Source organism: Rhipicephalus sanguineus, chromosome 3 (genome assembly GCF_013339695.2).
Source record: "Rhipicephalus sanguineus isolate Rsan-2018 chromosome 3, BIME_Rsan_1.4, whole genome shotgun sequence".
NCBI classification, from domain to species: Eukaryota; Metazoa; Arthropoda; class Arachnida; order Ixodida; family Ixodidae; genus Rhipicephalus; species Rhipicephalus sanguineus.
This window is the reverse complement of record NC_051178.1, coordinates 191,346,505-191,360,121: the sequence shown is the minus strand read 5'-3', so window position 1 is coordinate 191,360,121 and position 13,617 is coordinate 191,346,505. Positions and strand designations below refer to the sequence as shown.

Below are 13,617 nucleotides of genomic sequence, written 5' to 3'. Positions count from 1 at the left end.
TGATAGAAAGACAGCAGCATGAGTTGAAGATTACCTAAGTGCGGGTGAACAGAAAGTGTGTAACAGGTAAACTGGTGGTTCATTAAAGTTACAAAATGACTACCAAAGGAATGGAAGTGGAAAATATAGGTCGGGGGGGGGGGGGGTAGTAGTAGTAGTAGCAGTAGTAGTAGTAGTAGTAGTAGTAGTACAGTAGTAGTAGTAGTAGTAGTAGTAGTAAATTTTACTTAGAGAGGACAGGACAGCCCCGCCACGGTGGTCTAGTGGTTATGGCGCTCGACTGCTGACCCGAAGGTCGCGGGATCAAATCCCGGCCGCGGCGGCTGCATTTTCGATGGAGGCGAAAATGTCTGAGGCCCGTGTACTTAGATTTAGGTGTGCGCTAAAGAACCCCTGGTGGCGAAATTTCCGGAGCCTTCCACTACGGCGTCTCTCATAATCATATCGTGGTTTTGGGACGTTAAACCCCAGATATTATTATTATTATTACTTAGAGAGGACAAAATGCAAAAAGGCAAAAGAAAGATGTGGTCATTGTAGCACGCTCAATAACTTCATAGTGAGCACATCAACTGTACTGTAACTGTGAAAACAGGAGCTAGGGGAGTGAAAAGCAAGCTTCAATAAAATATGCACAAAGCAAATATCAGGACATAAGTGAAGAAAATGTGTGGCATAAGTGTAGAGTAGTAGATGGGGAGGTTTTCTGGCTCAGTGTGGTGGACAAGACGAAAAACCAAATAAGGAAATGGTTGGATAAAAGAAAAATTGTGATAAGGTTTCACATCCTTATGGCACTTATTTATATTAGTAGTTATTGCTTCGTGCAATTCTAATAAGTACAAGCCAATTAACCCATCAACATATAATGATAAGATGGCTGCTGAGGCAGAGCAGTCGTCTTGATATTTCTGGGATACAATTTCACCCTGCAGTTAATTTAAAATATGTTGATGATGATTATCTTTTTGTTGCCATTTCATAAGTGATATTGGATGACTGTGCATAGATTAGTTCCTGGTAATCTGTGTTATTCTTATCTGTCATTTTTGATGCCACTGTGGGATATTCTAGAAGTGTAATGTTTGGTTTGTTTTTTATCTTGGATGCAGTACTATGAGTTGCCCCATCCCAGCTATTTGGATCAGACGCTTCGGGAGCTGAAGATTGGGACATATGAAAATATTGCCACGGTAATAAAATTTCCTATCTAACTATAAACACTTTATAGCAACATTCTTGTTTAGAAATGTTATTACATTAGTTTTGTTTCATCAGGATGATATTAATGTTGATGAAGTTTACTAATTAATAATTAGTTTTCACAATTTCGGTAATATCTTTTGTCATGGCAGCCTCTCTGTCAGTATTGATCAGCTCTTTTTACTCATTATGAATCAGCTATATAAATGCCCCCAATTTATGCGTGCATTAAGTATACCAAGACCAAAGGATTGTTCCAACCAAACTGCTGAAAGTGATGAGCCCGAATCGAAATCAATTCCTATTAAGCAAAGCTAGCCACAAAGTTTATTGAATTGTAGTGTTGTTACCATTATATCACTACGATATGCATTTGTGTGATCACTGTTTGACATAATATGTGGCATTTCTTTTTCTTTTTTATTCCAACCCATCAAAAGACAAAGCCTAGCACACCATTGATTGTGGCACTAAATCAATTCATCAAAAGAAGAGTGTCGGCGCTGCCAGTGGTCGATGATCGGGGAAAAGTCGTTGACATTTATGCCAAGTTTGATGTCATTGTAAGTAACAGCCTTCTTTGAAGCTTACGAATTGCCAGGCAATCATCTACAGAGCCTCTATATTCTTATGAGGGCCGCAGTATGTCTCGTTATATTGTTTTCAGTTATTTCTTGTTTAGAATTTTGCTCTTTCTTTGGGAACTGCTCCGCGTTGTTAAGTTCCTGTACTTTGTTTACTGCCATTTATGCCAGCTTGGTTGATAAGTTACTGGATGCTACAGTTGAAACTCCATTTAACGAAGTAGTGACCACGCTCAAATTTAGTTAAATCGAGAGTTTCGTAAAATCAAGAAAGCGACTTTTTGGTCATTCGAAACTTAGAATTATAGCATAGCGATATTTAGAAGCTACTACCACAGCATTATTTTTGCCGGCAATCCACGCCTGCGCGTCTAAAAAGTCCAAGAGGGCAGCCTGAGGATGACCCAGGCATAGGGGACACCATGTCTGGGCAATGCAGGCCAAGAAGATGGTCACGTGAAACTATGACAGACTCTGTCTCTATCAAAATATGAAAGAAATCACTGCCTTTTTACTTCGTTATTTCGAGAAAAGGTTAGTAAGATTGGGTTTGGTGGCCAAATTAGTTCGTTAATTCGGGTTGACTACAACACTGAACCCTTTCGGTATTTACCGGGTAATGGAAATTTCTTTGTTAGATCGGGAACTTTACAAAATTGGGTTTCGTTAGGTTGAGTTTCGACTGTATTTGCTTTCTTTCTCATGAGTTGATATCATCTAAATGTCATATTCATTATTTAGTACTTGTATTTATTTATGTATTTGGGAACTATAGTCACATTGTTACAGTTAGTTAATTCAAGTTGGCCCATATAATTTTTTCATTCTTGCAGAACCTGGCAGCTGAAAAGACATACAACAACCTTGACATTACGATCAAGAAAGCTCTGGAGCATCGTGATCAGGTGCGCTCCAATGGATTGCTCTTAACCAGTCTTACAAATTGAAGTGGTTTGATGTTTAATATTAAAGCATATATTTTTACAAAACGAGACAGACTTAAGTATGGATGTGACAGACAGGTACTATCTACAGTGAGAATTCCAATAGAAAAACTAGTAGCTCATTAGGTTGTGTACATTAATAGCTTAATGAATTTTTACTGTAGGGAGAACCATTCGAACTGACCAGTGAAGTGAGAGATGCATTTGGCTACATCCCTTTCTGCACATACTTTGCTTGCTTAAGCGGTAAGAAACGAGTGCTACAAGCTGTCATTTGTTTGAGTTAAACATATATTAAAAAAGAGCACCGCATTAAGTGCTGTGACATAGCCAAAATTTAATAAATAATGAGAGGCTTTTGCCACATATTTGTACTCAAAATTATATAAATATATAGTATCTCTGCATTATGGGCAGCGTTAAAGAGACCGACAACTGGCCAGAATGTGTGGTTAGGTCCTGGTGGAAATGAAAAGACCGTGAATTATAGTGACAGGTTCAAACGCCATTTTTGCAAGCCAAATAGGATTTATATTTTTAAATTGCATTTAAAGGTCACAAAAAACCGGTATGTCATGCACCGTAGCGGAAGATCCTTGAAGCTGGATTACGGAGTCATTCACTTGTACGTTATAGTCTGATGCTTTCACGCGCACCGTAATTAGTGCTCAAAATTAGGATATGTATATATTATTATCCATCTCCGCTCTATTCTGTGCTGCTTATGAGGTAAATGGAGTTGCCCGCTGAGAAGTGGCGCTGCCTTCACGACAACTATTGGAACATGTCCAGAGGCAGCGCATGTGTGCGGAGTGCACGCATGTGCAGCAAACCTCCACGCACAAACACGAACCGCTGTCTGCGCTCACTTCCCACTGTTCGCAGCATGTGTTGTTTGTATACAACTTAATCGTCGCCACAGATCGCAAATTTTTTATTATAGAAGTTTCACGGCGTTTTCCGCATTACCATTCCGTGATTAGACACACTGACAGGTAAGCTTTCTGTTGCACTAAGGAAAACAGGTACCATAAAAATTGGTTGTCAGGTCCCTTTAAGTTTTGCATAACATGGTGGCATAATGGTGCAGCTTAGGTTGAGCATGACAGGATAATTTTAAGTAGTGTGAATCCATCAAAGTGGTTTCACCCTTACATCCCCTCCCCCATTTTTTTATAGTGAAAGCTGTTATGAGATCACAACAACAGCCGTTTCTTGGTGCCATTTTTGGCGCCGTAGTTGTCCGCTGCTGCCGCCACAGGTGTCCCAAACTGCTATCGCACGAAATAAGAAAAAATGAAATGAGAAAAAAATACTCGGGATCGGATGTGATTTGAACGCGAGCCTGCTGCATGGCAGTCGAGTTTTCTACCACAGAGCCACGCCGGTGCTTGAAACTCCTTTGCAAAAAGACCCTATACAGGCATCATATTAGGCAAGGAATCGCATTAACATATGTAATGTAGTGTCGTAGAAGAGTAAAATAGCAACCAGGCGTCACACAATGCGAATTGTGTAACGAGTGGGTCGTTTAATGCTTCCAACCCATTACAAAGAGCTGAGTCATAATTCTTCGTCATCAGCCACAGAATCAATAACGTCCACATAGCGCCACGCTTCTCCGCAGAATGACGAATAATGGCATAGTGGGTGCTTCCCTATACACTTCACAAAAATTATGGTCATTTATGGCGTAGTGGGTACCTTGCTAGTGTGCTTGTATTAGTTGCCCCAACATAGTTTACAACGAGCTCTAGAAAGGCTGCTCTTCCAGCTTTCGCTGTGACTGTGCTGCGTGCTCAGTGCAAGCCTGGTGCTTTTCTTTTTATGCTCAGTATCACTTGATCCTTCATTTAGCAAAGTAGAAGCAGTAAAGGCACGACTTAAGTTCACGAATAATATACTGCTGTGCTGCTCATGCAAGGGTTTCACATGAAATGTCAGCTTGGCAAGGATGTTGATATTTGCTTATTAAGTGCTTCGTCATCTCGAGACAAACATATCTAACACTTTTGTTTATGCTGTATTTTTGTTTTCCTCCCTTTTTCAGTATTTTGAAGGGGTGCTCAAGTGCACATTGGACGACACACTAATGGCTGTCATGGAGAGAATTGTCAAGGCTGAGGTAGGCCTTGCTGTTTTTATTATCTGATGACATTGTGTGAGCTGCCTTACGAAAAAAATTAATTGCTGCAGCAAAGACAAATGTTAAGTCTGTCTAGTTAGATGTATTACACTAGTGATAATCTCTCGGCATTGATCATCTGCCTACGGATACCTTAGCGAATGAAATGAAATTGAATTAAGGCTGCATTTCGAATTTCCCGTGGAAGGTGCAGGTGCCTACATTGTCCACACATTGGCACAGTTCAACTGAAATACAGCCTAGGAATTGTCAGTGCAAGTATTCCCCTGAAAAGCATCCTGCACTTCCCGTCCATGACGCAGTTCTATAAAACAGTAATGTCCCAAGTAATGCTGATATTTGAAATAAACTCTCCTCCTCCATGGCATCATGGAAATGAGTCAACAAAAGTGACTGGTTTTCACATGTTTGAGGATGGACAGCCCTGCAATTTTTGTAGATTGTTGTCTAAAATCACACATTTGCAAATTGTGCCATTGGAGTCATGTAATGAATGAGGTAGCACTAGTGAGTTCTTGTATAGTAAGGAAATATGGTAGACTCCCTTTAAGATGAGCTCAATTACAACCATAAAAACATAGTTGCGTTTGAAAAATTCGGCATATTAGTGCCCGCAGAAAAGAAATCGCAACATATGAGGTGCGTTGAAATATCTGTTCGATCCCAGCCGCGGAGTTCGCATTTCAATGGAGGCGGAATGCTGGAGGCTTGTGTACTGTGCGATTTGTGTGTACTGTGTACCCCAGGCTGTCGCTTATTCGGAGCCCTCCACTATGACTTCTCTCATGGCCCGTCTTGGGACGTTAAACCCCACAAAAGAAATCAGCCAAATACATGTTACTTAAAAGCAGTGAATGAAGTAGGCAACAGGCTCACCATGGGAAGATGAACTTATTTCATTCTGCATGGTCGAAAATGGTGACTTCAAGCACTCTTGCTCGATTTTGTCCAAACTACAGTGTTTGTTTGCCGCTGTTGCACAAATCAGCGTGCCGTCACAGTCTATGGGAAGCAGAAACTGCGCAGATAACAAAAACAATGTAATCTTGCTATTACTTTGTGCCGTCTGAAGCGCTGCTTAATTCTGTTCCAAACGAGCCCACTCCATCTCAAGTGAAAAAATCAACATTTCTCTCTCTCTTTCTTTTGTTTTTGTTCTTTTAGGTCCATCGGTTGGTTGTTGTTGATGAAGAGGACCATGTTGTTGGCATCATCTCGCTCTCGGACATTCTCTCGTTCTTGGTTCTCAAGCCACTTGGTTTGTAATTCTGGTGTTATGCAGCTATATCTGAGTACTTGAGCCCCATAGGGACCAAATTTCTTGGCTGTGATTGGGTCCTTTCTGCAGCTTGCACAAGGACCGAATTGCAACCTTGAAATTCAATTTCGACCGGGCTCGATCGTAATAGAAAGTGCTCTTTGTCGCATTTGTATAACATTAATGTTGCTGTCACATGGCCACTTTTAAATCACGATCAAGCCTATCAGGGTCAGCTTAGATTAACTTGTTTTTACAGCTTACGTAATATTGTTACAATGTTTACAAGAATTTCGCAAAGAGCTACTCGCAAATTAGCTGTGTATTTATCAGTTCTGCTTGCCTTGGATGTATTATCAGGTGCAGTTTAAAAAAATTCTCAAATTATTCTTTAATTTTGTAACATTCAGCATTGTTTATTTAAAAAATTGACAGCCCGAATAAAAGTTCAGCTTCCTTCAGTCAGTGTAGTTTAACATTTGCTTTAAAGGGCCCCTAAACCACCCAGAGGTCGAAATTTAGATTTTTCTAAACGGTGCCGTAACAGTGGAGTTACACGCGTTTGATGATCGCAATGCTGCAATCGCTCGTTTCACTCTTTTTTTCGCTACCCTCCACTCGTCTGCTGGTATCCTCTCTCAAAGCCGCTTTGCCCTCCTCGCCGAGTGACCCTCCCAATCTCGCATGACATACCATCATCGCTGATGCGCTCTTCAAAACAGCGGGCACTTCCAGTTGGCGCGACTCTGTGAACTCTGTGCTTCTCGGTTAACCGCTGCTGTTGGCGTGCCGGCCCGTGCTCGTACGAATTGTGCCGGTATGGACCCTGTGTTGCGCGCACGCCTTCAAAGGATCGCCAACATGATGGACCCGTACAGTGACACGTGTCACGTCTTTTCGTTTGACCATTCGGCGCTTTTGCAGCCAAGCATTGATGCATGAAAGCCATCCCAAAACACTGTCGAAATCAGTCCGTGAAGCTTATCAGACCGCTAGGCGCGACTGTCCTGGTACACTAGCGATTTGGCAGTTGCGTTACGGGCCGCAGTTGCCGATTCGCAAGCGCGCACACGCAGGCAACACGATGAAGAACAGCAAGGAGTGTGGGCAGCTGCATGCAGACTAACCGGAACTCGTAGGTTCTTGTTCGACCACTCACAGCATCGCCTGCATACCGCATCACAGGTTCAACACGCTGATGTCACACACGTCACTAGGGAGACCGGAAGGGCCCGTAGAGGAGAAGGGATTGTTTCTTGGAATTTGTGGCGCACCTGCGGCTTGTAGCACTGCCACGTGTGACATCGTTGATCGTGACGGAATTCTGCACACGATGCGTGTGTTTACTTGAAATGTTTGGAAAAATATCGGAGGTGGTTTAAGGGCCCTTTAAATGTGATAAGCATAATCAAATTTCATGCATTAGTTGCCAGAAAAATGTTCTATTTAGATATATTTAAATATGCAGATTGATGCCCCCAAGCCGAAGCTTCCTCTCGAGAATGATGACAGTTGTTGCTAATCTTTCATTTGTGTGTGAAAGAAATTAACAAGGGGACACCTTAATGTGTGTCATCTTGCACAATAGGGGCACAGAATCTTACTTTAGTGCTTTGACTTAATACCCTTGCCTGTTTTTTTATGATGGGGTGGATGTCTGTAGTTGTCACTTGAAACAAAGAAGGGCACACTTACTTACATGGGGTGCAGTTAGGTTATGTAATAAAAATTTGGAGCACATTGAATAAACAAGTATATCATAAAGGCAGCTAACTATATGAAGCAGCACTATGGCATAATGAATATTCCTGTGAAAGCCCTGAGCCATGTGCATACTCATAAAGGCAGCATTATGACTGAGAATATATGTTATGGCTAATGTTTGTAGTGTCGTAGTATTATACGTAATGCTTTACGCAGGCGTGTTTGCATCTGCGTGATTGTGTATAACCTGTGCCGTATCCATGAGGTATCATCGGTTTGCACTTTCATTCTAACCTCTATTATAAAGTAAAGGTGAGAGCTGATGGATGGAAATACAATATGCTATAAAAGATTTATGAAATAGGCCCACATATCGAAACATCTTCCAGCCTGTCTGAGGCCCTTATTGCTATTCATACAACCTCTATTATGACATGTGTACAGCATGGCCAGGTCCTTTCAAGCTGTTTGCTGAGCTTTCTGATCTTCCGAAACGTTTCTGCTAATCAAATTGAATCGACTTTCATTCAGTTACACTTTTCCGTCAACTCTTTTTCAGGCATGGAGCGGCCGGACAGAAACCGGGCCTCTGAGGCTACTTCACTTCCCGTGCACGAGGAGAATGAGTCCGAGGAGTCTCACGATGACGACGGGGGTGGGGCAGCTGACAAGAGCCAGGCTTCAGAAAACCAGAGCACCTCCGAAGACCAGCCACAGCCTGAGGAACCTTGAGGGCCAAACCGAGTGCTTGACAAGGATGTACATCGCCTCGTCTTTCCAAGGCAACAGCTGCAGCAGTGTTCAATTTCTGCTGTCTTCCATACTAAGGGGCTTGCCTGGAAGTAGCTTCCTCTCTGAGAAGCAAGAGCCCTTGGCCTAGCTTGCGATAGCCCATTTCCAAGCGACAAAAAAAAAAAAAAGCCTCGTGGAAGATTTTTCCAGGCATCGTCATCCAATGACAGCTCGCCACAAAGGGGTGCTCTACACGATGTTGTCTTTTTCCCCCGTCACCTTGTCATGGCTGTCGTGCAAATGTGTGGCAGCTGCAACAGAAGCAGCACACGAATTAACCTTCTCGAAGACGATCAGTGCGTGGAGAAGAATTTTTTTTCTTTTCCATCTGACTGACTCGGAAGTTTGTTTCCCTGATGGCAGAAATACCTGGCAATGTTCAGAAGGCAAGAATTGTCAGCAGTGAACTTGCATGTAAACGCGAACACGCAGAGAAAGAATTCGATGGAAGCCACGAAAGGCTGTAACCTTCAGACAAGAATGATCCTTTAGGTCAGAACGCAGTTCAGAGGCTTTCTAGATTGTTAGACTGTGTGCACTAATCGCATATATGTTGCTGGAACGCAGCTTTGATGCTGCGTAATGGATTCTGTTTGTCCCCGGATTTCACAAGTGTGTAGCAGACATTATGCATCTGCGGCACCTTTGCTTTTTGTTCGTGGGGCTGTGTAAATACATGCACAAGAATGTCTGCATGGCCAGAGCCGTGCCCATCGTGTTCTGCTGTTACCTTGTTGATTTATTTTTTTTTAAAGACTCCCAGCTCTATTGCTTGGAGCAACTGTGCCGTTTGAAAAAAAAAAAAGAAAAAGAATGTTTGGTGTTAGGTTTGTCAATGCCATATTGCTGTAAGAACGGACAGGATGAATTGGTACCTGCCAACATGCTTTATTTAGAGATGCCCGCCACGAAGCTGGTTTACAAACCAAGAAGCCAAAACTGAAAGGAGAGTTGCTGTATGAATCTCTCCTCCAACTGTACATAGTTAAAGACCATACATGTCAAGAGCTCTTTTTCTGATCCATAAAGAGGCTTGTCTTTCATAAATGCGTGTCCATTTTGTCTCGAAGCCACTCAAAGACATACAAGCTTGTGGCCATGTTCTGGGTGTTTAAAAAGATTAATCACTTCTTGTGCTACTCTCGCGTAGTGTAAAACTACAACAGCGCCACTTCCTGCAACTCTAGCGTGATGATGGCCCTGTGCCATGCTTCCCTCCCTTCCTACTCCCCTCCCCGTCAAAGAGACTGAACCTGTATGCACCTTTTGTACCCCTTTCCCTTCTTAGAGTGCAGCTCTTAGGCACCCCGTTCCTGTGTTGAGTGGCGCCGGCGTAACCAATAGGGCGAACGAGGATGAAAGAGAGTGAACGCGAGTCTGTCAATATCACGAGCCACTGGCGTCTAACCTCGCTTTCTTCCTCCGTCACGCGCGCTGGCCCCTCGTTCGGAGCTCGTGCGCATGCAGGGCTGGCTTTGCTTGTCGTAACGGGGCTGTCGGCGTTTCGCTTGGTTCGCGACACCTGCAATGCACATAGTGATGTGCGTAGCACTCGTGCGCTGACAGTTTCTGTGTCAATATGTAATGGATTTTACATTGCTACAACTGCGGATAGCGAAAACTTCGAACGCAGTTGGCGTTGCCCCAACACAAAGCTGCGCTCGGAATTCGGATTAGGCAGTATCATAATCATTGGCGATTTTTTGTTCTTCTTACAACAGGGATCCCCATTTGTCACACCAGCCTCTCTCCTCTATAGGCCCCTCTTCCCTTTCTTTCCTTCTTTTCACCCAAGGTTGCTTTTCTCCTCCTCTCTTGATGTTGGGGGAAAGTGACCAAGGCAAACATTAACACACTGCTAAGGAAGGCTATGGAAGTCGCTGCACATTTACCCATGGAATTTATTGCTGTTGGCAATACTTGGTGTATCTTTGGCAAAGCCAATATAAAAACATTTCTATGGATCGTGGGAAGCAGGCGCTTAGCTGCTCTGGAAATTAGACTAAACAGATACTAGAAGCAAGTGTACATACTTGGATGGTACATGCAAAATTGATACCATTCTGTGCGCAGCAGCTTGCCTCCTGCCATATACAAACACACTTTTAGAACATGGCCTCAATGCACAACACAACTGTTATCAAAGTGGAAAGTTTACATCCATCTGAAAGGTGTGAACTTGCCATTTTATAATCTAGACTGCTTTTAACGATATTGTTGTTGGAAGCCTGTGTTACTTAGCGCTTGGTGTGGAAAAGGTAAGCAGAGAAGAAAATGCCACGGAAAGGGTTACGAGAAGTATATGAATACCTTGCTGGAGGTAAGGATGCAGAGCACATACAGCAAACTTGTACAGGGTCTACTACACTTAGCGGAAAGATCTGATTAGCAGTCAAGCCAGTATACGTTCAGAATTTCTTGAAGTTCTTGAGTACTAATGCTTGTGCTTTTGAAATTAATTGCTTGGACCTGGAGCATAGACTCCAGATCGACTAATCGTCATCTCCTTTCACAACTGAACAAACCACCAGCCGCATAAATGAAAGATTTGTCCATCCATTGCTTTGCTATCAGCCACATCTGCCTCTTCCTCTCACAAAGTGTGAAAAAGAATGGAATCGTATTCTCCCGAGAACGCATTCTCAGGCGATAATTTATGGCGATACTTTCACTAGTGCGACATTCCGCAAGATTAGCACAGCACACGTCGGTACAGCTACAGTTGACGTTTCTGCTACGCTGTCTTGGCACAGTTCGCACTGTGCTTAACTCTTGTGGCTTGGTCACTTGAAAGCTTGTGAAAGTAAAGCATTTCAGAAGGTGATCGCTCAAGATTACTGCCCCTGGATCATGTGTCAAGCACAAAGCATAATGCTATTTGGAAGTTATAGTTTTTCATAAATTACGATAAACTGGAACGTTACTTTTTACGGTAGGGTGTTTGCCATTAGCTCTATCAAGCTTCTGTATGCAATGATATGACCGTAGTCATCCATCACAGTTAAAAGTTTGATGTCGCAAGCTTTTTGAACACACCAGGCCACAAAGCACTGGACTTTAAAAGTCTTTGAAGCTACTGTGTTGTGAAAATTGACTTTAGAAAATAAATACAGTCGATCTCGGTTATATCGAACTCGGATATATCGAATTATTGGCTATATCGAACAGTTGAGAAATCCCCTTGAATTTCCCATGCAAAAGTATGGGGCTGGTGTGCACGTATATCGAACTCCCGCACAGCGAAACATCCGCTATATCGAACGCTGCCCCGCGCCGAAGCCCAGAAAGTGCATTTTTCCTATTGATCAACTATTGATCATTTTTCGGCCGCGTTCTTGTAAGTTCCAATCCCTCGTCGCGCGCAGGTGACGAAATCGCGTTGCTCTAGTTCGTTGCGCAGCGCTTGTCAGTTCACCGGCATATTTGACGCGCGGTACGCAGGTTTTAACGCATGGGCTAGTGTTTTTCAAAGAGGCTGATTGCCGAGTGCACCAAAATGAGAATTCGAAGTGTCTTCGCAGTCTTGTCGTAATGTTTGCATTCCCTTCCTTGTCTCTTCGCGCACGATGGCATGCGGGCCCGCAAAGCATGGCCTTCGAGATCCGCAACCTCGTGACGTATTTTTAGTGTTTTCGGTTTTGAAACGCCGATCTCAGAGGCTACGCTTTCTTTCGCATTTTTCGCCAAAGTAGCGGCTGCCTTCTGCAAAGCCACAAGTGCCATCGGTATCACCAACATGTCAACGGTGGAGAAATGTTCCTTCGTGCAGCGTGTACTTCGCGCTTTGTTCTTGATAAATCGTTATTCGAGAGTCGAACTAAACACTGTCCCGCTCCTAGCGATAAAAATGATGACCGGTGCTTGAAACGACGTCAAGTGAAGCACCGTCGTGCACTGTTTCCTTACGGGCCTTGGTGCTAGGTGACGACTTCGGGCGCGTCATGACCGCCGACTACGGCGTACGGTGCGTCAGTGAATTTTGCGACTTAGCGTTTCCGCGCGCCGTATCGGACAGGAGCACAGCGAGTGACTTCATCGGTGCAGATAACGACGTAGCTGTTTCTGACTGCATCGATGCCGAGATCATAGCTGACGTTGCCGGCGCTGCTGCGGAAATGGACCCGTGCGGTTTGAAGATGCCAGCCGCCGCTGCCACCGCTAAACCCTTTACGGCGCTACAAAGCTCGCATCAGCGTTCAGCGTCGATCACCGCTGTTGTGGCGGAAGGTGCTGAATTTACTCATTTAGAAAGCTTATATAATATTGCGATGACTTGATGAATTCACGGCGCGCAAGAAGCAAGACAAGTTGACGGACTTCATTCATGCGAAATAGAGTGCGCTAACTTGCAAAAGAAGTTCTCGCCTTGTTCTTTAGCATGTGAGCAATCGTCATGTTCGCGCTTTTTACGATTTCAGAAAACTGTGTCGAGGCCTGCAGTGCTTTAATTAAAGCCTTAAATAAGCATATTTCGTATTTCGAATTATCGATATATCGAACTATTTCGCGATCCCCTTCGAGTTCGATATATCCGGGATCGACTGTAAGAGTATTACCTTTTTCTGGCTGAATTTTTTAACAACATTTTTTTAGAGCGCAGCTCTTGGGTGCCCGTTTCTGCATTGAGTGTAAGAGTGCATCATCCCTCGTCGTCCCTTGGTGTAAGCGAACGAGTGAGCAGAGCGAAAGATGCAGTGTGTGCTGCATTGCGTGCGTGTCCACCAGTAGGAGCTGGGAACACAGTCACATGGCGTGGCATTGCAGTTTCTTTTGATGCCCTTAGATAGCCCTTCCCTCTGTGCATCTCGGCAGAGCAGGAGTGCACAGTAAACCTTTCGACAAAAAGACGTAATACTGGTGCTACTGAGCATTTGCACATCTGTGTCCACCTTTCGCTTCTCAAGCGTTCAAAATGGATAAAGCAACAAAAAAGATTACACATCAATCATTCACATGATCAGAAGTCTTCACGACTATGAAGACCTT

General features: G+C 43.5%; 1 protein-coding gene across 1 annotated transcript in view; it reads left to right on the top strand.

Moving 5' to 3' along the window:
* The window catches only part of LOC119387921 (5'-AMP-activated protein kinase subunit gamma-2), a gene marked incomplete in the record, with an annotated part of 450,148 nt that extends 440,470 nt beyond the window's left edge, over positions 1-9,678 (top strand). Inside the window, 6 exon segments of the mRNA XM_037655495.2 lie at positions 1,113-1,193; positions 1,644-1,766; positions 2,621-2,692; positions 4,782-4,856; positions 6,042-6,135; positions 8,399-9,678. Coding sequence (XP_037511423.1) covers positions 1,113-1,193; positions 1,644-1,766; positions 2,621-2,692; positions 4,782-4,856; positions 6,042-6,135; positions 8,399-8,571 — 618 coding nt within the window.
* Between the last annotated feature and the right edge of the window lie 3,939 nt (positions 9,679-13,617).